The sequence below is a fragment of the Chiloscyllium plagiosum genome, unplaced genomic scaffold (genome assembly GCF_037043375.1).
Source record: "Chiloscyllium plagiosum isolate Xiang-an unplaced genomic scaffold, Cpla_swu_hap1 HiC_scaffold_25, whole genome shotgun sequence".
In the NCBI taxonomy this organism is placed as follows: domain Eukaryota; kingdom Metazoa; phylum Chordata; class Chondrichthyes; order Orectolobiformes; family Hemiscylliidae; genus Chiloscyllium; species Chiloscyllium plagiosum.
Window position 1 is genome coordinate 51,592,129 of NW_028270163.1, and position 25,091 is coordinate 51,617,219.

The 25,091-nt window shown below is 43.8% G+C and overlaps 1 protein-coding gene and 1 long non-coding RNA gene across 4 annotated transcripts in view; one reads left to right on the forward strand and one right to left on the reverse strand.

Annotated features, from left to right (window-relative positions):
- LOC122562266 (uncharacterized) overlaps positions 1 to 1,631 on the forward strand; it is a 34,561-nt gene extending 32,930 nt beyond the window's left edge. The window contains exon 3 of the long non-coding RNA XR_006315271.2: positions 1,504 to 1,631. This is a non-coding gene — a long non-coding RNA (uncharacterized LOC122562266). The remainder of the gene's footprint in view (positions 1 to 1,503) is intronic.
- polg2 (polymerase (DNA directed), gamma 2, accessory subunit) overlaps positions 1 to 24,756 on the reverse strand; it is a 78,237-nt gene extending 53,481 nt beyond the window's left edge. The window contains exons 1-5 of one of the 3 annotated variants that reach the window (XM_088000728.1): positions 24,733 to 24,756; positions 23,594 to 23,734; positions 22,565 to 23,144; positions 4,687 to 4,816; positions 1,491 to 1,596 (exon numbers count right to left, since the gene is read on the reverse strand). In XM_088000728.1, the coding sequence (XP_087856854.1) occupies positions 1,491 to 1,596; positions 4,687 to 4,816; positions 22,565 to 23,084 (756 nt within the window). In that variant the 5' untranslated portion in view covers positions 23,085 to 23,144; positions 23,594 to 23,734; positions 24,733 to 24,756. The remainder of the gene's footprint in view (positions 1 to 1,490; positions 1,597 to 4,686; positions 4,817 to 22,564; positions 23,145 to 23,593; positions 23,735 to 24,732) is intronic. The other 2 variants (XM_088000727.1, XM_043715038.2) reach the window with 2 other exon arrangements.
- Between the last annotated feature and the right edge of the window lie 335 nt (positions 24,757 to 25,091).

Here is a 25,091-nt window from a genome sequence, read left to right on the forward strand (position 1 = left end):
GACTATCGGCGTTACCTCATGCTCCCAAGAAGAGGTTGAACAGTTCACTAACTTTACCAACACCTTCCACTCTGACCTCAAGTTCACATGGACCATCTCTGACACCTCCCTCCCTTTCCTGGACATCTCTGTCTCCATCTCCGACGACCGACTCCCACAGCTACCTTGACAACACTTCTTCCCCCACACACCCAGATGTCCTGTTTCAGGGACCACAAATTTCCCCTCTCACTTGATCAACAATGCCCGCCAGTGCATCACCTTCGCTCTCAAACCCCACCTCTCCAACCACAACAAGGTTAGAACCCTGGTCCTCACCTTCCACCCCAATAATCTCTGAATTCAGCTCATTATCCTCTACTATTTCCACCACCCACAAAGATATAATTCCATCCTCACCCCATCTGCGTTCAGCAGAGACCATTCGCTCTGCGACTCCCTTGTTAGGTCCATACCCCCCAATCAACCCCATCCACACCTGGCACATTCCCGTGCCACTGCACGAGGTGCAAAACCTGTGCCTTCACCTCTCTTCTCACCTCCGCCCAAGGCCCCAAAGGATCTTTTCACATCCAACAGATTTTCCTGCACATCCACCCACCTCATCTACTGCATCTGTTGCTCTTGATGTGGTCTCCTCTACATTGGGGAGAGAACACCAACTCGCGGAGTGTTTCAGAGAACAATTCTGGGAAGCACACACCAAACAATCCCACCACCCTGTGGCCGACCACTTCAACTCCACGTCCCACTCCAACAAGGACATGCAAGTCCTGGGCCGTCTCTACCGCCAAATCAAAACCACAAGCCAACTGGAAGAAGAATGCCTTATCGTCCACCTTGGGACTCTTCAACCAACACAGACTTCACAAGTATCCAAATATTCCCCCCACCACCAACACCCCCCAAATCCCAGATCCAATCCTCCAACTCGGCATCACCTTATTCTCATCTGTTCATCATCCTTCCCATTGACCTATCACAATTAACCTCTACCTGCATCCATCTATCACGTTCCCACCTAACTTCCCTCTCCCTCCTACCTCCGTCCTGATGAAAGGCTTATGCCCAAATACTCCAAGGAGCAGGATAGTGCCTGACCTGCTGTGCTTCTACAGCGCCACACTTTGATTCTTTATTCAGTTGTAATACTGCTATCTCTGATACCATCTTCTCCCTCCCAAATTGCATCAATGTCAAAATAACCCATGATACCTGGTAATAATTCACAACTAGCAGTTGTGGCAGAACCTATTTCAGCCATCTGCAAAAAATGCACTGCATGAAGATACCTGATCCCCTGTGGACTTGATTTGCTGCATGTCCAGTATCTAACTCAGATAGAAGGATGCTGACCATATTTAGTCAGTTATCCCTGCAGCTGGACTGTATCTTCAAATATTATGTGATTATGTTAGCATTGCTAATAGAGCAACTTAGTGAATAGAAATCTATAATGAATTGTATTCCAATAAAATGATTATTGTTACCTTTCTCCACCAGAGCAAACGCTGCCGTATCCAGTAGTCTAGCCATTGGCCTGAAGTCCGAGGAGAACTAAACCATACTAACGACGCAATGTCCACCTCCCCTGTTCTTTAAAGTAATGGGAAATTAAAACTGAGAACATAACAAAAGTAATTAATTTGTACTTTACATTAGTCAAATGATAGAATTCTAACATTTTCACTTGGCACATTGACTTTCTCGCCACACTCCTTTCTCCTCTCCATCTTTTTTTGTTTTAAAAAGATATTTTTCTTCAGATGACAGAATGATCAACTGTATAGGGTCATTTACTTTCACAGACAATATTAAAATAGGAAACAGTGCAGATGAAGACTGCAAGACATTACAATATAATATTAATGAGATGGTGGCATATACAATTCAATATTAGTAATTATAAAAAGGTTGTACAGCTTTTAGTTATAAAACTAAAAGGAACATTGTGAATTGAGACATCTAGGTGATATAGAAGATGAAAGCAATTTGGGTGCTTAAAATACATTAGAAGCAGGAAATCAAGTGATCAAGATCCTGGTTTAAAAGCAAGAAACATAGAATATACAAGTTGGAACATACAGGCAGTCCCCAGGTTACAACCAAGTTCCATTCCCAAGTCAATTTGTGTATAAATCAGAGCACAATACAGTAGAATATAAAAATATTGGGTGGAGGAGGGTTGTTTTTCAGACTGGATGCCTGTGACCAAGAATCGGAGCTGGCTCCACTACTTTTCGTCATTTATATAAATTATTTGGATGCGAGCTTAAAAGATGTACAGTTAGTGAGTTTGCAGATGACACCTAAATTGGAGGTGTAGTGGACAGTGATGGAGGTTACCTCAGATTACAAGGGGATCTTAAGCAGATGGGCCAATGGGCTGAGAAGTGACAGATGGAGTTTAGTTCAGATAAATGCGAGGTGCTGAATTTTAGGAAAGTAAATCTTAGCAGGATTTATACACTTAATGGTAAGGTCCTAGGGAGAGTTGCTGAACAAAGAGACCTTGGAGTGCAGATTCATAGCACTTGAAAGTGGAGTCGCAGGTAGGTAGGATAGTGAAGGTGGTGTTTGGTATGCTTTCCACTGATGGTCAAGAGTATTGAGTACAGGAGTTGGGATGTCATGTTGCAGCTGTACAGGACATTGGTTAGGCCATTGTTAGAATATTGCATGCAATTCCGGTCTCCTTCCTATCGAAAAGATGGTGTGAAACTTGAAAGGGTTCAGAAAAGATTTACAGAGGAATCTTGATTATCAGAATACCAATTATCCGAAAATCGGATTATCCGAAGGAGATCTTGAGGTCCCGATGGAAACATTACATCAAAGACGTGTTTCCAACGGTGGTCTTTTGTTTACAGAGATTAAACAGGCACCGTCTCCAAATGACTGTCTGCCTACCTTCTCTCTCTCCTCTCACTTTCCCTGGAGTTCTACACAGGGGTGTACCCTAAACTAAACAGCCCTTCCCCAGATAATCTCTCCAACATTGTCCTGCACTGGGCAAATTGGAACCTGTCAAAAAGTTGCAGCAAAAGGTTGTGTGTGGGGCTGTGGCTGCATGTGTGTGTGCTTGCGTGCTCTATTTGGAGACTTACCCCACAAAGGCAACTGCAGCAGTCTTGTCGTTGGTGTCCACTCCAGGTGCCTCAGAGAGGGGGCGGGCGAGTGGGGGAGGGGATGGTGATGTTGATGGTGTCAGGGGCAGGAAGCGTAGTGTTGGAGGCCGGTGCTGCACAGGAGTGGGGGGGGGGGGGGGGGGTAAAGGTGGTGTTGGACAGGTTTGCGCACGGTGGTGGGGGGGGGGCCTTGCACGCTGTGTGCTGCTGCTGGTCTCCTGAACGGGGAGCAGACTTTAAAAAGTCCGAGCACCAGAGGAAAGGCATTTAATTGATTAACCGAATAAATCGATTATCGAAATGAAATAATGAATAATGCCCTCCCATCACATTCGGATAATCGAGGTTCCACTGGACAAGGATGTTGCCAGGGTTGGAGGATTTGAGCTATAGGGAGAGGCTGAACAGACTGGGGCTGTTTTTCCTGGAGCATCAGAGGTTGAGGGGTGACCTTATAGAGGTTTACAAAATTATAAGGGGCACGGATAGGATAAATAGACAAAGCCTTCTCCCTGGGGTGGAGGAGTCCAGAACTAGAGGGCATAGGTTTAGGGTGAGAGGGGAAAGATATAAAAGAGACGTAAGGAGCAACTTTTTCATGCAGAGGGTGGCAAGTGTATGGAATGAGCTGCCAGAGGAAGTGGTAGAGGCTGGTACAATTACAACATTTAAGAGGCATTTGGATGGGCATATAAATAGAAAGGGTTTGGAAGGTTATGGGCCAGGTGTTGGCAGGTGGGACTAGATTGGATTGGGATATCTGGTCGGCATGGACCGCCCCAGCCCCCAACCTCATTCAACACCACCCCACGCTTCCAACACTGTGCAACACCGCCCCCACACCCACTCTCATGCAACACCACCTCTCTCCCCCCCCCCTCCAACAACACTGGTCCCAACCCTGTCCAAACCGCCCCCACCGCCCCAACACCCCTATGCTGCACATCTCTTTGAGTGAATGTTAGATTCTTAAAATTAATACTAATAGAGGAACTCACTTGTAATTACGACTTAAAACTTAGAAGGCTTAGAATCCCTATAGTGTGGAAACAGGCCCTTCGGCCCAACAAGTCCACACCGACCCTCCGAAGAGTAACCCACCCAGATCCACTCCCTTATTTCTCTACATTTCCCCTGACTAATGCACTTAACACGATGAGTAATTTAGCATGGCCAATCCACCTAACCTGCACACCTTTGGATGGTGGGAGGAAACTGGAGCACCCAGAGGAAACCCATGCAGACACAGGAAGAATGTGCAAACTCCAGACACACAGTGGCCAGAAGCTGGAATCGAACCTGGGTCCCTGGTGTTGTGAGGCTGCAGTGCTAACTGCTGAGCCACCGTGCATGGTCAGAAGTAGAACATTCATAAATCAGAGATCCCCTGTGAGATCCAACTGATTGAAAACATGTTGCAGCAAGAGAAGGTCAAGCACAGATTCACTATCACAGAGACCTTTAAGAAAAAAATTGTTTTATGTTTGTGACAAAGTAATACAGCTGATCAATGACACACTAAGCATGAATTCAACATATCTTGAATTAAATCTCTCACCTTACAATGTTATATGCAGTTGGGTGTTTGCTAGTAGGAAAGGGCTGATAACACACTCCAATCTCAGCCAAACCAAATGGTAATTTCCTGTTCACAAGATTTAAAGACCTAGTATATTCTTGAATAGCTCCTGTAGAGAATCAAGAAAATGTGCATTTCAGACTTGAAATAAAGCATTATTTTATGATTAATATTAGAAATAAAACCGTTCACAAATCATGGCTAGCTTTAACTTTGAAATGCTTACTTTACTTGTCTGATATGATATAATGTAATTAATTTCTATACTTTATTCATTTATGGGATGTGAGCATCACCGGCTAAGTCAGTATTTATTGCCTATCCCTAATTACCCAAAGAGGCAGTTAGAGCAATCATATTGCTGTGGATCTAAGAGTCAGATATAGGCCAGACTACATATGAATATCAGTTCCCTTCCCAAATGACACTCGTGAACCAGGTGAGTCTTTCTGACAATCAACAAATTGTTTCAGTCATTACACCTTTAATCTCAGATTTTTACTGAATTCAAATTCCAAAATCTGATATGGTGGGATTCAAACCCAGGTCTCCGAATTTACAATCTAATGATAATACTTTTATGCAGTCACTTAACAATCTTAGTACAAATCAACTACTTACGACCCCTACAGTACACACGTATGCTAAAATAGTCTTTGCATTTAACATATCTAAATTTTCCTACATCTTTTGTATGTATGCCTATGTTTTTAAACATTTGCCACTGCAAATAGTGCAAATGTATTCAATGGTAAATTAGACAAGCACAGGAGGAGAAAAGAATAGGTTCATAGGATCAGATGAGGCTTGCATGTGTCTACACATTGTTGTGGGCCTATGTCAATAACCTACTTCTGTGTTGGTAATACAATGTAAATATATTCTATGCAATGCTCCCATGGACACATCTAGTACAGGGCCATCCGTTTACGTGGATGAGAAGATATGATCGAGAAAGTACGGACAGTGTCCTTTCAGATTTCCCAAAGCCAGAATACTGTGACCAATTGCAGCGCATCCTTCACTGCCATGACTGAACTGGTTTCTAAGGGCCAGAAGCATCATAGTATTGAGTGAATGATCCATCTTATCCTCTTCCAGAGGTCCCTTGCATCACTGATCGCAGTTTGCAACCAATTCAATTCACTCCAAATATATAAAAAAATAGTAGGAGGCATTAGATACTGAAAGGCAACAGATCCTGACAACATTCTGGCAATAGTACTTAAGACTTGGCTCCAGAAATTGTTGCAACCCTAGCCAAGCTGCTCCAGTAGTGTTACAATATGGCAACTGATCAACAATTTGGAAAATTGCCCAAGTACCTTCCATGCATAAAAAGCAGGACAAATCCAACCTGGCCAATTAGCTCCCTGTGAGCCTGCTCACGATCATCAGTAAACTGATGGTAAGCGCCAAAGTGGTATCAAACAGCAATTCTCAGCAGTAACCTATACCGTGATTCTCAGTTGTGTTCTGCCAGGGCTAAATTCTAGGTTAAGTGAGTGTGATTGCCCTTGACATCAATGCTACATTTGACTAAGTGTGGCATTAAGGAGCCCTAGCAAAACTGCAGTTACTGGATATCGGAAAGAAAACTCTCCACTTGGAGTCATTCTTGGCACATAGGCAGATGGCTGTGATCTTTGGATGTCAGTCATGACAACTCCAGGGCATCTCTGTAGGAATTCCTAAGAAATATGTCCTGGGACCAATCATCTTCAGCTGCAACAATGATCATCTCTCCATCGTAAGGTCAAAAATAGAGCTGTTTGCTGATCGTTTCACAATATTCAACACCATTTGTCACTCCTAAGATATTAAAGTAGTCTACCTCCAAATGCAACAAGACCCAGATACCACCAAGCTTGGTCTGAAAATCAGTACTAACAGTCATACCACACAAAGACCATTTAACAAACACGCCTTGACATTACCATCATTGAATATCCTAACAAAATCATGGGGATTGCCAGTGACCAGAAACTCAACTGGATTCACCATAAAAATACAGTGGCCAGGAATATTACAGCAAGTAACACCTTGACTGTCTAAAGCCTGTCTATCATCTACAAGGCACAAGTCAGGAATGTGATGGAATACTTCCCACTTGCCTGAATGAATGCAGCTTCAAAAACACAAGCAGCTTACACAATCTAGGACAAAGCAGCCCACTTGATTGGCCCCTTATCTACAAACAACCCCCCCCCCCCACCCCCCTCAATCGACACTCTATTGCAGCATCTATGTACCATCTATAAGATGCACGACAGAAATTCACCAATGCTCCTTAGACTGCACCTTCTAAACCCATGACTACTACCAAGTAGAAGGACAAAGATAGCAGATACATGGGAACACCTCCAACTGCAAGTTCCCTTTCAAACTACTCATGACCTTGATTTGCAAAGATATTGTTCCTCCGATGTCACTGGGTCAAAATCCTGACATTGTCTACCTGTGGGTCCACCTACAGCACACGGATTGCAGTGATTCAAGAAGGCAGCTCACAACCACCTGAAGGGCAACTAGAGGCAGGTAATAAATGCCAGCCTGATCACCAACCACAATCGAGTGAATAATGAAAAACAGATGCCAATTTTCAACCAGTTAAATTATTTCACATAACAAAGAAAGAGGTAAATATACAAAGGTTTTGGGGGCAAATTATATTGCAGTAATACTGAAGACTTGCACTCCAGAACTAGATGCGCCCATAACCAAGCTATTTTAGTACCCAAATTATAACCGGAATGTGGAAATGGTTGGTTGTTATGTCCTGTCCACAAAATGCAGGACAAATTCATAACCAGCCAGTTACACCCCTACAGTCTCCTCTCAGTCATCAGCCAATTGATAAAAGGTGATGTGTACACAGCAACAGCCTGTGCAATAATGCACACTATGAGCTCCACCGCCACTTGAATTCTGACTTCATTACAGCCTTGCTCCAATTACTGACAAAAGACCTTTTTGTTGCAATGCCACTACCAGTTAGAAGTAAGCGAGGACTGCAGATGCTGGAGATCAGTCGAGAGTGTGGTGCTGGAAAAGCACATCAGGTCAGACAGCATCTGAGAAGCAGAAGAATTGATGTTTCGGGCATGAGCCCTTCATCAGGAACGAAAGGGTCATGCCCGAAACGTCGATTCTCCTGCTCCTCAGATGCTGCCTGACCTGCTGTGTTTTTCCAGCACCATACTCCCCACTACCAATTAGAGACTGCTTGCCAACCAATCAGCACTTTCCTCTCAAACAGTACAAATATTGTTTTCCATTGACAATGATATTTCTTAAGCATTGTCCTGATGTGTGCAAGATGAAGTTAAAGTGTGTCTGCTTTAACACAAGGAGTGTCAGAAATAAGAGTGATGAACTTGGAGCATGGACCAGTACTTGGGACTATTATGTTGTTGCCATAACAGAGACGCGAGTTTCACAGGCGCAGGAGTGGTATGCTAGATGTTCCAGGATTTAGAACGTTTAAAAAGAACATGGAGGGTGGAAAAAGAGGAGGGGGTGTAACATTGCTAATCAGAGAGTGCATCACAGCTACCGAAATGAAGGTTGTTGAGGAAGGCTTGTCTACTAAGTCAGTATGGATGGGTGGAAGTTAGGAACAGCAAGGGAGCAGCCATCTCACTGGGGGTTTTCTATAGACCCCCTAATAACAGTAGTGAGATTGAAGAACTCATAGGCCAGCAGATTTTGGAAAAATGTAGATGTAGCAGGGTATTTGTTATGGGTGACTTGAACTTTCCCAATATCGACTGAAACCTCCTTAGTGCAGATGGTTTGGATGGAGAGTTTTTGTCAGGTGTGTTCAGGAGGGTTTCCTTACTCAATATGTAGACATGCCAATGAGGGGCGGGGTCATTTTGGATTTGGTGCTCAGCAAAGAGCCAGGACAGGTGTCAGATCTCGCGGTGGGAGAACACTTTGGTGACAGTGAGCACAAGTGCCTCACATTTACCACGGTCTTGGAGAGGAAAAGGAGCAGTTACCAAGGGAAGATATTTAATATGGGAAAAGGATATCAAGACGCTATCAGACACGAGTTGGGAAATACAGACTGGGAGCAATTGTTCCACAGGAAAGGCACAGCAGACATGTGGATACCGATTAAGGAGCAGTTGTTGTGACTGTTGCAAGAATTTGGCCCTCTGAGACAGGTTAGAAGGGGTAAGATTAAGGAGCCTTGGATGATGAGAACAGAGGAGCTTCTCCGTCAAAAGGAAGAAGGCAGCTTACGTAAGGTGGAGGAAACAAGGATCAGGTACAGCTTTAGAGGATTACAGGTTTGCTAGAAAGGAGTTCAGAAATGGACTGAGGAGAGCCAGGAGGGGGCATGAGAAAGGCTTGTCAGGAAGGATTAGGGAGAACACAAAGGCATTTTACTCATACGTGACGTATAAGAGAATGATCAGAGAAAAGGTAGGGCCAATCAGGGATAGCGTAGGGAACTTGTGTGTGGAGTCTGAGCAGATAGAGAAGCCCTACGTGAGCTTTTTGCTTTGGTTTTTACTAAGGAAAGGGACCTGGTTGTGATTGAGAACTTTGAGGAGCTGGGAAACAGGCTTGAACAGATCAAGATTGAGGAAGTTGATGTACTGGAAAGTTTGGTAAACAGTAAGATTGCTAAGTCCTCAGGGCCAGACCAGATTTATCCCAAGCTGCTCCGGGAAGCAAGAAAGGAGGTTGCTAAGCTGGGGAAGAGCTTGGCTTCCTCACTCTCCATGGGAGTTATACCAGAGGACTGGAAGGAGATGAATGTTGTTCCTCTTTTCAAGAAAAGCAATAGGGAAATCCCTGGCAATTATAGACCAGTCAGTCTTCCATCTGTGGTCAGCAAGGTTTTGGAAAGAATTGAGGGATAGGATTTATGACGATTTGGAAAAGCATAGCATGATTAAAGGCACTCAGCATGGCTTTGTGAGGGGCAGGTTATGCCTAACTAACCTTATTGAGTTCTTTGAGGTGGTGACAAGACAGGTCAACGAAGGTTGACCAGTGGATTTGATGTATATGCACTTCAGCAAGGCATTTGATAAAGGTTCCCCATGGTAGGCTCATTCATAAAGTCAGGAGGTATGGGATACAGGGAGATTTGGCTATCTGGATTCAGATTTGGTTGGCAGACAGAGTGGTTGTAGATAGAAAGTATTCTGCCTGGAGGTCAGTGTTGAGTGGTGTCCTGCAGGGCTGTGTTCGTCGGCCTTGGCTCTTTGTAGTTTTTATAAATTACTTGGATGAGGAGGTTGAGAAGCGGGGTAGTAAATTTGCAGTTGACACAAAGGTTAGAGGTGCTACTGCAGGCTGCAGCGCAACAGAGACAGGATGCAGAGCTGGACTGAGAAATGGCAGATGGAGTTCAACCTGGATAAATGCGAAATGATGCATTTTGGAAGGTCGAACTCGAATGCTTAGTATAGGATTAAAGACAGGGTTCTTGGCAGTGTGGAGGAACAGAGGAATCTTGGTGTTTAAGTACATAGATCCCTCAAAGTTGCTACCCAAGTGTGGTTAAGCATACATATGGTGTTTTGTCTTTCATTCATGGGGGATAGAGTTTAAGAGGTTTTGCTACAGCTCTACAAGTCCATGGTGAGACCACACTTGGAATATTGTGTCCTGTTCTGGTCGTCCTACATAGGGGAGATACAAAGGCTTTGGAGAGGGTGCAAAGAAGGTTTACTAGGACGCTGCCTGGACTGGAGGTTGACTAAGCTCGGAATTTTCTCTCGGGAGAGGAGTAGAAAGAGAGGTGACCTGATCGAGTATACAAGGTAATGAGAGGCATGGATATAGAGTCAATAGCCAGAAATGTTTCCCCAGGGCAGGATTGACTGGCACGAGGGGATGTAGTTTTAAGGTATCAGGAGGAAGGTATAGAGGAGACGTCAGAGGTAGGTTCTTTACAGAGTTGTGAATGCATGAATACGTTGCCGGGGTGGTGGTGGAAGCCGAGTCATTAGGGACATTTAAGCAACTGCTGGACATCCACACGGACAGCAGTGAATTGAGGGGTGTGTAGGTTAGGTGTTATTTTATTTGACGTTAGGATTAATCCTTGGCACAACATCGTGGGCCAAAGGGCCTGTTCTGTGCTGTACTTTTCTATGTTTGTGAAAAGCTTCAACAAAATGTGTTTTTCTTAAGGATTACTTGAGTTCTACACTATCAAACAACTGTTCATAGTGAAAAGAAGTGAACTCCAGAGGCAAGCTGCATGTGACTGCCCTGGACGTGAAGACAGTATTTAAACTAGTGCAGCATCGCAGAGCCCTAGCCAAATTGACATAAGTAGGAATCAGAGGAAAACTCTCTAATGGTCATGCCTAGCACAGAGAAAGATGGTTGTAATTGTTGGAGGTCAATCATCTCTGCAGAAGTTCATCAGGATAATGTACAGGTCAATTATCATCAACTGCTTCAATGACCTTCTATCAAAGTCTGAAATAGGGATTTTTGTTGATAATTGACATTGCCCATTATGTAATCAAGATTCCTCAGATTCTGAAATAGATTGTATTCATGTGCAGCAACACCTGGACAACATTCAGGACTGGACTGCTAAGTGGCAGATTGGTAATTAAATAAGTGCCAGAAAATGTGAACCTCCACAAAAGAACAAAAAGCTCACCTTGACTTTCAATGGCATTATCATTGCTATTATCCACCATTAACCTCCTGGGAACCACCATTTTTCAGAAACTTAACCAGATCAGCCATACAAATAGTATGGCTATAAAAACAGATCAAAAGTTGGAAACTCTGGTGCAAGTAACTCATTGTAACTCTAAAGTCAGTCCACGATCCACAAGACTCAAAGAGGAATAATTTTCTCTTACCTGGATGCGTGCAGTTCCAATAATACTTAAGAAACAGCTTTTTCAGGTAAACAGCTTTTTCGATCAGTAGACTATGTTCACTCCCTCCAACACCAATGCAAAATGCCAGCAGTGTGTACCATATACATTCAGCAAGCTTGACACCATCCAGGACAAAGCAGCCTGCTTGACTGGGATCACATTCATCATTAACATTCATTCCCTTCACAACCAATGCATAAATGGCAGTAGTATGTACTGTCTACAAGATGCACTGCAGCAATTTGCCCAAACCTTGTTTGACAGCACCTTCTAAACTTGCAAGTACAACAACTTTTAAGCAGGCATATGGGAACATCTCCATCTGCAACTAACCTTCAAGCCACACGTCATTCTAACTATATCACTGTTCCTTTTGTGTCACTGAATCAAATTCTGGCACAGCTTCCTAGTAACACTGGGCACTTATTTGCACTAGATGCACTTCATTGGCTCAAGATGGCTTGCAGCAATTAAGGATTGACACACTTGTCAGCCATGCCAGTGCCCCACGAAAAATAAAAGGTGAGTTTACTTCAAACAGTTGGGGTTTGAAGTTTTTTTTTCCTTTTCCCTTATTTGTACGCATTGAAATGATTTCCTATATTCTTTCTCTGCTCTTCGGAGGTGTCAAGTCTTTCCTACAACTTTCAGAGCTTTGGAAATCAATATTATGTGATTATCAACACAAACAGCAAAACTGACGTCAATTTCTTTCTATACTTTTGAATACAGTTTCTCAAATTAAAATAAGCCAATTTTATTCTGTGAATATACATTTTAAATAGCAAAATACCCAACTGATGCAACCAAGAGATAAATAGCTCAGTAGTGCCATCATCTGGTACAAGTATGTTTTGTGTTTCATTATTTTCCACTATTTTTCCTTCAATTTAACTACACATACAAAAGCTGTTCTATATACATCAGTCTCACTCTCAAAACTGAAGAACAAGTAGACTGACATTTTTTTTTTACTGAAGCAGTTTATTCAACACATGAAAACTGATTTTTGCAAACATACAGACATTTTCCTGATAAAGGTCACAATTAAAAATGAAATTTAGCAGATGGGTTTTGTTACCTTCAATCTGTACATGGGGAGAGTTACTTAAAGTAAATTTAATGAGATAGCAAATTACCCTTGTATTCACTCATTCTTAATATGTGCCAAAGCAGCTTACTGAGAAATCCAAATAGGGTAATTGGTATTTATAAATATATGACATACAATATTCTTCCCTCAGAAGGCACTTACTTGTATCGACCAAAGGAAGGTATACACTATAATAGCTGTGTGCCATTAATCTTAACTCCAAAAAAGGTTGATATTGATTAAGATTAAACAGTACAGCTTACAAGCACAAAACACGAGTAAGTCTGCTTTCCCAGCTGGTCAAATCTTTTTTAAAATTGACTTGCAATGTTAGCAAACTGATGTTAAAGAATTTCAACTTCAAGTAACACCATTGTTTTATTTTATTCTTCACAAGTGTCACTGGCTTGGCCAGCATTTAGTGCCAATCCCTAAATGACCTTGAAGTGGTGATGAGCAACTTCCTTGAATCTTTACAGACTGGAGGCCTGTGACCAGTGGAGTACCACAAGGATCGGTGTGGGGTTCACTGCTTTTTGTCATTTATACAAATTATTTACAATGTGACCATAGGAGGAATAGTTAGTAAGTTTGCAGATGACACCAAAATTGGAGGCGTAATGGACAGTAAAGAAAGCTACCTCGGAGTACAACAGGATCTTGATCAGATGTGCCAATGGGCTGAGGAGTGGCGGGGGAGTTTACTTTAGATAAATGTGAGGTACTGCATTTTGGAAATCAGAGCAGGACTTAGACACTTCATGGTAAGGTCCTGGGGACTGTTGCTGAACAAAGAGACCTTGGAGTGCAGGTCCATAGTTCCTTGAAAGCAGAGTCATAGCTAGATAGGATCGTGAAGGCAGTGTTAGAGCATAGAGTAGAGGAGTTGGCAGGTCACGTTGCAGCTGTACAGTACATTGGCCAAGCCACTTTTGGAATACTGCATGCAATTCTGGTCTACCTCCTATAGGAAGGATGTTGTGAAACTTGAGGGTTTGAACTTTGAGGGGCTGAATAGAGTGGGGCTGTTTTCTCTGGATCTTTGGAGGCTGTGGGGTGACCTTACAGAGTTTAGGTTGTAAGTTTGCTTGCTGAGTGGTGGATTTGTTGTCAGATGTTTCATCACCACACTAAGTAACATCATCAGTGAGCCTCTGGTGAAGCACTGGTGTTATGTCCCACTTTCTATTTGTGTCTTGGTTTCTTAAGGTGGGTGATATCATTTCCAGTTCTCTTTCCTCAGGAGGACGGTAGATGGGGTCCAAATCATATTGGTGGAGTTCCAGTTAGAATGCCAGGCCTCTAGGAATTCCGGTCAGTGTCTCCCGACAGTTTAGCTTGTCCTACAATGGACATGTTGTCCCAGTCAAAGTGGTGTCCCTCTTTGTCTGGGTGTATGGATACGAGTGATAGTTGGTCATGTCTTTTGGTGGCTAGTTGGCGTTCATGTATCCTAGTGGCTAATTTTCTGTTTGTCCGATGTAGTGTTTGTTACAGTCCTTGCATGATATTTTGTAAATGACGTTTGTTTTGTTGGCATGATTGCTTCTGTAGTCAAGTATTTGGTTATTTGTATAGGGTCCTTTTGGTTCATCAGCCACTATTTAAGTGTGTTGCTAGGTTTGTGGGCTACAATAAAGCCAATCGACAGAACACCCAAGGGATCACCAATATCAGGGTTCCTATCAGAGGCAATAATACAGAGACTCAAACAAACAGCCCTCCCAAATATCCGACCCAAACTCTTGGTCCGCTACCTGGATGATACCTTCGATTACAAAACGGAATAAATTAGAGGAAACCTACAACACCATCAACAATATCCTTACTGGCATTAAATTCACAAAAGCGGAGGACAGCGATAACAGACTCCCATTCCTAGATGGGACAGTAGAACGAACAGTTAAAGGAGAACTTCAAACCAGCATCTACAGAAAAACACACAAAACCAAATACTTGACTACAGAAGCAATCATGCCAACACTCACAAACGGAGCTGCATCAGGACATTATTTCAATGAGCCACAACACACTGCAGCACCCAGGAACTACGAACAGACGAACAAAAATACCTGTACAGCATATTCAGGAAGAACGGACACCCAAAAAAACAGAGCACTGATTTCACAACAACAAACCCAAACAAGCAAACACAACACACCCAGAAACTCTAGCCACATTACCTTACAAAAGCATCTCTGAAATGACTTCCAGACCACTCTGACCCCTTGGCATCATGGTAGCCCACCAACACACTTAAATAGTGGCTAATTAACCTAATGGACCCTATACAAACAACCAGCAAAACAAACATCATTTACAAAATACCATGTATAGACTGTAACAAACACTACAATCAGACAAACAGGCAGAAAACTAGCCACAAGGATATATGAACACTAACTAGCAACCAAAAGACATGACCCACTATCATTCGTACCCTTACATACAAACGAGGAAGAACACCACTTTAACTGGGACAACACATCCATCGTGGGACAAGCTAAATAGCAACACAGCTGAGAATTCTTAAAGGCCTGACATTCTAATCAGAACACCAATAAACACATCGATTTGGACCCCATCTATCATGCTCCGAGGAAAAGAACCGGAAATAATATCACTCACCTTAAGAAACCAAGACACAAATAGAAAGTGGAACATAACACCAGCGCTTCACTGAAGACTCACTGATGATGTTACCTAGTGTGGTGACAAAGCGTCTGAAAACAAACCTTCCAGCTCAGCAAGCAAACTTACAACCTGAACCAAAAGACATGACTAACTATCACTAGTACCCATACACACAGATGAAGAGGGACACCAGTCCGACTGGGACAATACATCCATCCTGGGAACAGGCTAAACAAAGACATGCACAGGAAGTTGTAGAGGCCTGGCATTCAAACCAGATCTCCATCAATAAACATATCAACCTGGAGACCATTTACCAACCTCTCAGAAAAAAACAGAAGTGATGTCACCCACCACAACAGACCCAAGACACATAAACAACAAAATGGGACAGAACACCAGAGCTTCATTGGAGGCTCACTGATACCTGACATTTCATCACCATACCAGAGAAATCTACCAGCTCAGTGAGCAAACTTAGAACCTGAGCTACAAATCTTCTCTAAAATTGCTTCTAGAAGTTTATAAGATCCTGAGGGGCATGGATAGGGTAAATAGACAAGCTATTTTCCCTGGGATGGGAAGTAGGGGGCGTAGGTTTAGCATGAGAGGGGAAAAATTTTAAAAGGGACATAAGTGGGAACAGTTTCACGCAATGGGTGGTGCATGTATGGAATGAGCAGTCAGAGGAAGTGGTGGAGGCTGGTACAATTACAACATTTAAAAGGCACCTGGATGTGTTTAAGAGGCATATGGGCCAAATGCTGGCAAATGGGACAAGATTAATTTAGGACATCTGATCGCATGGACGAGTCAGACCAAAGGGTCTGTTTCCACCCTGTACATCTCAATGAGCCTATGACACTTGAATCCATGTGGTGGAGGTATGCTCGAAATTCTTTTAGGATAAGAGCTCTGGGATTTTGACTCAGCAAGTGAAGAAAAGGCTATACAATCCAGGTCAGTATGGTGTGGGATTTGGAGAGGAACGTGCAGGCAGTAATGTTCCCATGCATTGGCTGGCTTTGTCCTTCTATGTTCTAGAGGTCATAGAGTTGGAAGAGTTGGAAGAATTGAAAGAACGTTGGCGAAATGCTGCAGTGCATCCTCTAGTTTGTACACATGCTGCTGCTTTCCTTCGATGGTGGAGGAAATGATTGTTTTAAATTGGTGAATGTGATGCCAAACAAGCACACTGTTTTGCTGTCAAATCTCTGGAGTGTTGTTAGAGTTGCATCCATCTAGGCAAGTGAAAAGTGTTCCATCACATTTCTCACATGGTCAGAGATGCAGCTCAAGGATCGGGCTCATCAGCCACGCAAGGACCTATAAAACCCATGGCCAGTGGCAGAATCACTCATTAGCGAGTGATTCCACATGTCTTGTAGATGAACAGGTTTTGGAGTATCAGGAAGAGAGCTATTAGCCGCAGAATTTTCAGCTTTGTATCTTCTCTTGCAGCCACACTATTTATACAGCTGGTCCAGTTCAGTTTCTGGTCAAACAGGAGTTCTCAGGATGTCAGCTGTGGGGGATTCAGCAATATGAAACTTTCTTGAATGCCAAGGGGAGACAGTTAAGATTCTGTTTTTAGAGATGGCAGTTTCCTGACATTTGTAAGGTGCAAATGTTACTTGCCACTGTTTGGCCCAAGCTGTCCATGCAGGGACAAAGTTAAGACACAGATACCTCCTTCAGTGTAATCCAGTCTACCATAGGGAGCCAATTACAAATCAATCATTCTTTCCACGTATTACTTTGAATCACCTTTTACTTCAAATACTATAAAAGGTGACAAACTAGATAACCTTCCTTGAGGATGCTTCAGGTACTTCTGATCATTGTAACTAGTCATTAGCATTCAGGCCACCATGTCTGTGCTGGAATTATAAACTAGCTGCCAATTCTAATGAAACTTTCCAGTTTTTTTTTTTGGCCTAGCAGGTTACAGCATTTCAGGTGCAGATCCAGGTACCACTTAAATGAGTTGAACTGGGCAGCAAATTTTAGCTGTCCAGTAGCCATTGGGTGGAAAGCTAGAATTTCTACATTATAGTTCTTCATAGTATAAATTAGGAAAATTTGAAAAATGTTAAAAGATAGACATTACAATCCTTCTATAGTATGCAGTCACTCCACACAGGGAGCTTTCCACAAAAGGTTATTGCTCTCCCTTGCAGTGGGCCAACCCCAACTGGATTCACAGGCTGCTGACAGCCATCTGTGACAGACTGACCACAACAGACCCAGTCCACCAATCGCCCCACTCCAGGCCTCCAGCCCACTTACTGCCAGCTGCCTAACACTGGGCCCCCAGTCCCTCTTTTCCACTCTGGTCCCACCCCACTATCAACATTCTGGGGGTTAGCATTGACCAGAAGCTAAACTGGACTTACCCGTAAACAATGGCTGTAACAGCAGGTCACAGGCTAGGATTACTGTGGTAAATAACTCACCTCCTGACTGCTCAAAGCCCATCACCTACAAGGCACAAGTCAGGAGTGTGATTGAATACTCCCACTTGCCTGGATGAGTTCGTCTCCGACAACTCTCAAGCAGCTCGAGACCATCCAGGACAAATCAGCCTGCTTGATTGGCACTACATCCACAAGCATTCACTCCCTCCACCACCGAATCTCAGTAGCAGCAGTGTGTACCATCTACAAGATGCACTGCAGAAATTCACGAAATATCTTTAGATAGTTCCTTCCAAACCCATGTCCTGCAAGGTTTGTAGCTCAGGTTGAGGTTTAGGGTGTAGGTTTGCTCGCTGAGCTGTAGGTTTGATATCCAGACGTTTCATTACTTAGCTATCAAACCTACAGCTCAGTGAGCAAACCTACACCCTAAACCTCAACCTGAGCTACAAACCTTCACAAACCTTGCAAAAACCTATTGGTGCAACATGCTACAACTTGCCTGAAGATGGGAAAGGAATGCCATCCGAGAGGGTTCCACCCACGAACAACTGTACTTAACAGCTTCGCTTCACTTGGAGGTCGCCACTGATGATGTTACCTAGCCTGGTAATGAAACGCCTGGATATCAAACCTACAGCTCAGCGAGCAAAGCTACACCCTGAACCCATGTCCTCTCGATAGGAGTGGTAAAGCAGAGCAGATACATGAGAACACCATCACCTGCAAGTTCCCTCCAAGCACTTCACCATCCTGACTTGGAAATATATCACCATCATTCCTTACTGGGTTAACATCCAGAAATTCCCTCACTAATGGCATTGTGGGTCAATCCACAGCAGGTGGACTGCAGTGGTTCAAGAAGGCAGCTCACCACCACCTTCTCAAGGGCAATTAGGGACAGGCAATAAATGCTGACCAGCTAGCAATGAATAAAAAAAAGGAGTCATGGGAAGAGAGGAAAGGTAAGCCATTTCTGACTCATTTTCATGCAAATTCCAGCACAAGTAGACTCCAGAGTTAAGCTCAACTCCTTTCGTAGCTGTCAGGATTTCGGGCCTAGCAGAAAGTGAGAACTGCAGATGCTGGAGATCAGAGTCGAGAGCGTAGTGCTATAAAAGCACAGGTCAGGCAGCATCCAAGGAGGAGAATCGACGTTTCAGGCACAAGCAGGAATTAAGAGCCTAGCCTTTTCTTTGTCTTGTCCTGCTTAACCAAAAAAAGGGGTAAAATTGAGTTTGTTAGCTAGCTGCGCTGTTTAAGACCTTTGAATGGTCATTATCATTAATTATTCAGTTATCAATTTGTAGGTTCAGAATTCTTTTGAACCCTGAAGTACATGTTTACTGCTGTGGCAAACATTATCTTCCTGAAAGTTGCTCACTGGCTCCGAGTGAGAAAAATAGAAGTGTGCCCGCTTGTGCAAAAACATGGCCAATCTTGTTCTGAACTGCAGAAAATACAGGCTCAAACTCCTCAGAGGACAGTCCTGTCATCTTAGTCATTAGACTAGTTAACCTCCACCCCACTCTATCCATAGAAAGTATATCCTTCCTTAGTTAAGTGGACCAAAATTTCTCTCAATATTCCAGAGACAGGATAAATTGAGTGAATCCTCAGAAGAGTAGAAAGGCAGTAGGAGTATACTTAGGAGAGAAATCAGGAGGGCAAAAAGGAGACATGAGATAGCTTTGGCAAACAGAGTTAAGGAGAATCCAAAGGGTTTTTTTGCAAATACATTAAAGATAAAAGGGTAACTAGGAAGAGAATAGGGCCCCTCAAAGATCAGCAACGCAGCCTTTGTGTGGAGCCGCAGGAAATGGGGCAGATACTAAACGAGTATTTTGCATCAGTGTTTATTGTGGAAAAGGACATGGAAGATATAGTTTGTAGGGAAATAGATGGTGACATCTTGAAAAATGTCCATATTACAGAGGAGGAAGTGCTGGAGGTCTTGAAACGCATAGAAGTGGGTAAATCCCCAGGACCTGATCAGGTGCACCCGTGAACTCTGTGGGAAGCTAGAGAGGTGATTGCTGGGCATCTTACTGGGATATTTGTGATATCATCGATAGTCACAGGTGAGGTGCAGGAAGACTGAGATTGGCTAATGTGGTGCCACTGTTTAAGAAAGGACAAGCCAGGGAATATAGACCAGTGAGCCTGACGTCGGTGGTGGGCAAGTTGTTGGAGGGAATCCTGAGGAACAGGATGTACATGTATTTGGAAAGGTAAGAATTGATTAGGGATAGTCAACATAGCTTTATGCGTGGGAAATCATGTCTCACAAACTTGAGATTTGATGAGTGCAGAGCGGTAGATGTGATCTCTCTGGACTTCAGTCAGGCATTCAACAAGGTCCCCATGGGAGACTGATTAGCAAGGTTAGATCTCATGGAATACAGGGAGAACTCGCCATTTGAATACAGAACTGGCACAAAGGTAGAAGACAGAGGATGGTGGTGGAGGGTTGATTTTCAGACTGGAGGCCTGCGACCAGTGGAGTGCCACAAGGATTGGTGCTGGGTCCACTACTTTTTGTTATTTATATAAATGATTTAGATAGGAGCATAAGAGATTTAGTTAATAAGTTTGCTGATGACACCAAAATTGGAGGTGTAGTGGACAGCGAAGATTACCTCCGATTACAACGGGATCTTGATCGGATGGGCCAATGGGCTAAGTAGCAGATGGAGTTTAATTTAGATAAATGTGAGGTCTTTGCAGGACTTATACACTTAATGGCAAGGTCGTAGGGAGTGTTGCTGAACAGAGACCTTGGAGTGCAGGTTCATAACTCCTTGAAAATGGAGTTGCAGGTAGATAGGATAGTGAAGACGACGTTTGGTATACTTTCCTTTATTGGTCAGAATATTGAATACAGGAGTTGGGAGGTCATGTTGTGGCTGTACAGGACATTGGTTAGGCCACTGTTGGAATATTGCGTGCAATTCTAGTCTCCTTCCTATTGGAAAGATATTGTGAAACTTGAAAGGGTTCAGAAAAGATTTACAATGTTGCTGCTAGGGTTGGAGCATTTGAGCTATAGGGAGAAGTTGGGATTTGGATTAGAATGGTGCTGGAAAAGCACAGCAGTTTAGGCAGCATCCGAGGAGCAGTAAAATCGACGTTTCGGGCAAAAGCCCTTCAACAGGAATACAGGCAGAGAGCCTGAAGGGTGGAGAGATAAATGAGAGGAGGGTGGGGGTGGGGAGAAAGTAGCATAGAGTACAATAGGTGAGTGGGGGAGGGGATGAAGGTGATAGGTCGGTGGGGAGGTGGAGTGGATAGGTGGAAAAGAAGATAGGCAGGTAGGACAAATCATGGGGACAGTGCTGAGCTGGAAGTTTGGAACTGGGGTGAAGTGGGGGAAGGGGAAAATGAGGAAACTGGTGAAGTCCACATTGATGCCCTGGGGTTGAAGTGTTCCGAGATGGAAGATGAGGCGTTCTTCCTCCAGGCGTCTGGTGGTGAGGGAGCGATGGTGAAGGAGGCCCAGGGACCTCCATGTCCTCGGCAGAGTGGGAGGGGGAGTTGAAATGTTGGGCCACAGAACGGTGTGGTTGATTGGTGCGGTTGTCCCACAGATGTTCCCTGAAGCGCTCTGCTAGGAGGCGTCCAGTCTCCCCAATGTAGAGGAGACCGCATCGGGAGCAACGGATACAATCAATGATATTAGTGGATGTGCAGGTAAAACGTTGATGGATGTGGAAGGCTCCTATTAGGGCCTTGGATGGAGGTGAGGGAGGAGATGTGGGCGCAGGTTTTGCAATTCCTGCGGTGGCAGGGGAAGGTGCCAGGATGGGATGGTGGGTTGTAGGGGGGCGTGGACCTGACCAGTAGTCACGGAGGGAACGGTCTTTGCGGATGGCGGAAAGGGGTGGGGAGGGAAATATATCCCTGGTGGTGGGGTCTTTTTGGAGGTGGCGGAAATGTCGGCGGATGATTTGGTTTATGCGAAGGTTGGTAGGGTGGAAGGTGAGCACCAGGGGCGTTCTGTCCTTGTTACGGTTGGAGGGGTGGGGTCTGAGGGCAGAGGTGCGGGATGTGGACGAGCTGCATTGGAGGGCATCTTTAACCACATGGGAAGGGAAATTGCAGTCTCTAAAGAAGGAGGCCATCTGGTGTATTCTGTGGTGGAAGTGGTCCTCCTGGAAGCAGATACGGCAGAGGTGGAGGAATTGGGAATACGGGATGGTATTTTTGCAGGAGGTGGGGTGGGAGTAGGTGTAATCCAGGTAGCTGTGGGAGTCGGTGGATGTGTAAAAAAATGTCAGTGTCAAGTCGGTCATCATTAATGGAGATGTAGGGAGAAGTTGAATAGGCTAGGGCTGTTTTCCCTGGAGCGTCAGTGGCTGAGGGGTGACCTTATAGAAGTTTATAAAATCATGAGGGACTTGGATAGGATAAATATACAAAGCCTTTTCCCTTGGGTAGGGGAGTCCAGAACTAGAGGGCATAGGTTTAGGGTGAGAGGGGAAAGATATAAAAGAGACCTAAGGGGCAACTTTTTCACACAGAGGGTGGTACGTGTTTGGAATGAGCTGCCAGAGGAAGTGGTGGAGGCTGGTACAATTGCAACATTTAAAAGGCATCTGGATGGGTACATGAATAGGAAAGGTTTGGAGGCATATGGGCCAGGTGCTGGCTGGTGGGACTAGACTGGGTTGGGATATCTGGTTGGCATGGACGAGTTGGCCCGAAGAGTCTGTGTTTGTTCTGTACATCTCTATGACTCTATACCGTCTCACTAAATCCTAAAGAATTGAAATAAGGTATGACATGGAATGAGAGAGGTTAAAAAAAAGTTCAGAATACAAAAAATAAAGTTGCTATTGTACCTTTCAGGAGATTAGGACGTAGTATAGTGCTCTCCTTCAATACATTATCTAGTAAAGCAACGATTTCTTCTTTCGTCATGTCTTTGTTGCCTGATGGAACTTGCAATGCTGGAGTCTCTATCAGCCTTAGGGATCTGTTATCTGAACTCTGGCAGTCCACTAATTTATGAGGTGTTGCCACTCCAAATACTTGCTCTCTAGACAATACCATTGAGTCCCACCATTCAGTAGCCAAGTTCTTGTTCAATTCCATTCCCAAATGTCCATAATTGTACCAACCATTGGTAAGAGCATCTTGTGTAATTATATCTCCAGTTATAAAATGCCTACTTTGGCAAAGTTCAATCACTGCTTCAGTAAATCCAGAAAGGTCAGTACATTTATTGTACTTTCTTGACAATAGGAAAAGGCCAAATATTTGCCAATGTTGTTGAAGCATCTGACTGGAGACCAGCTTTTTCTTTAGGAAAGATTGAAAAGGAAATTTCATTATCATTGATCCCATGATAGTGAGATTCATCTATCAGGATTCCTAAGGGTAAAATTATTGGAATGATCTGAAGTCATCATCACAAAACATCTGCAAGAAAACAAAATATGTAAATATAAAGAAAAAGTATCCATAGCAAGAAATATGTTTTCACATTTTCAAAACTTTTACTCAAGTTCAAAAATTTCAAAACTATAGGTTCATACACTTATTGTGATAATTAAATTGTTCAGATGAGTTCAGAATAAGGACTCATGAACTGTTAAGTATTTTGTAACCCATCTGTTAAGATCCCAATGATTATATTTACTGCAGTACACCATTACTAAGGTTAATTACATTTGTACTTTGCATTGAATAAAGTAAACTCAACCTAAAGGACCTGGGATAGCTTGCGTGACAGGAAACATCCAGGGTTCCCACCCAATCACTACATCAATCATGTTGGAAATTATCCATTTGGTTTTCATGTGAGGAAGAAATCAAGTGATTGTCATACATTTTCAAGCGATACGTAGCCTTATCAACAAAGCACTTACAAAAGTGAAGTACAGCTACACATTAGGAACTCTGCTTTCTCCCCCACAGATGCTGAGTTTCACCAGCAATTTCTGCTTTCACTTCAGTATTTGCAGGATTCAGTGGGGAGCCTTGCATCCATTTATTTTGGCATCCGCAGACTATTTTAGAAAACACACGAGGAACAAAAACAGATTTTGGATGAGGATTAAGAGGAGTCCCTTCTATCATCCTTTCTGCCATCAAACTTTTCCTTCTACCAGTTATCTTACTGCCCACTCCCTGTTTACCACCCCTTCACGACCAGTCCCTCTCCAATTCTATCTTCAGTCACTTCTTCATACCCTATCCACCCCAGAAACACGCACACCCCCTCTCCTCTTCCACATCCCCATAGCTCCTCCTACCCAACTACACACCCTTTTCCGTCCGTGCCTCCACTCCCACCCCACACATACCTCTAACCCAAAAGTTCGTACCTCCCACCCCTCACCTCCAACCCTTCCCTATCACCTCCAGACCCCACCCACCTCCATGGGCAACACAGTGGCTCAGTGGTTAGCACTGCTGCCTCACAGTGCCAGAGACCTGGGTTCAATTCCCACCTCAGGCAACCGTCTGTGTGGAGTTTGCACATTCTCCCCCTGTCTACGTGGGTTTCCTCCGGGTGCTCGGCTTTCCTCCCACAGTCCAAAGATTGGCCATGGGAAATCGCCTGTAGTGTTAGGTGAAGTGGTAAATGTAGGGAATGGGTCTGGGTGGGTTGCTCTTCGGCGGGTCAGTGTGGACTTGTTGGGCCGAAGGGCCTGTTTCCACACTGTAAGTAATCTAATCTCGCTCCACTTTTAGTTATTATCGCTTCCAGCACCGCCTTCTCAGACTCTTTCTTCAATACCCATTTATCTTCAGTCTCCATTACACCCTCGTTCCTGAGTGTTGCCTGATCTTCAGCAGGAGACCCCAGTACACAATATCTCACATTCAGACACAATTCTTGGCGGTATAAAACTCTACGGGCAAAGTTAAAATAAATTCAGCATTCAAGCTGATAATAACTTAGCATCCTTCAATCTGGTTTAGAGGAAATCACGTACAAAGTAAGAGTTGTTTGAACTCCCAAATGACACCGTACCCATGGCTGAACAGACGGTTAAACTACCTGTTTGAATCCTGCTCGCGCGACCTCGAAGAAGGCCACGACCTTATAATGACGCAACTTCCTGGATACCACAGGGATGTCGTGCCTATTCGGCGCGTGCGTGGTTGTTCGAGCATAGCACGCCTACCCTTTGCTCTTGGACTCGGGCTGTTTCGGCCATATTGGCAAAGGAACAATTATGTCGACGGTCGTCGCCACCCAGAGACTTAAATTTCAGTATAGGTCCAATTTAATGTCAGTATTATCCAGATAAGAAGGAAAATTTGGATTGTTGTGAGTAAATATAACGTTGATTCTTGTTAAAGGGCTTGCCATGTTTTGTTGTAAAACACAACCATGAACTGCGGATGCTAGAGATC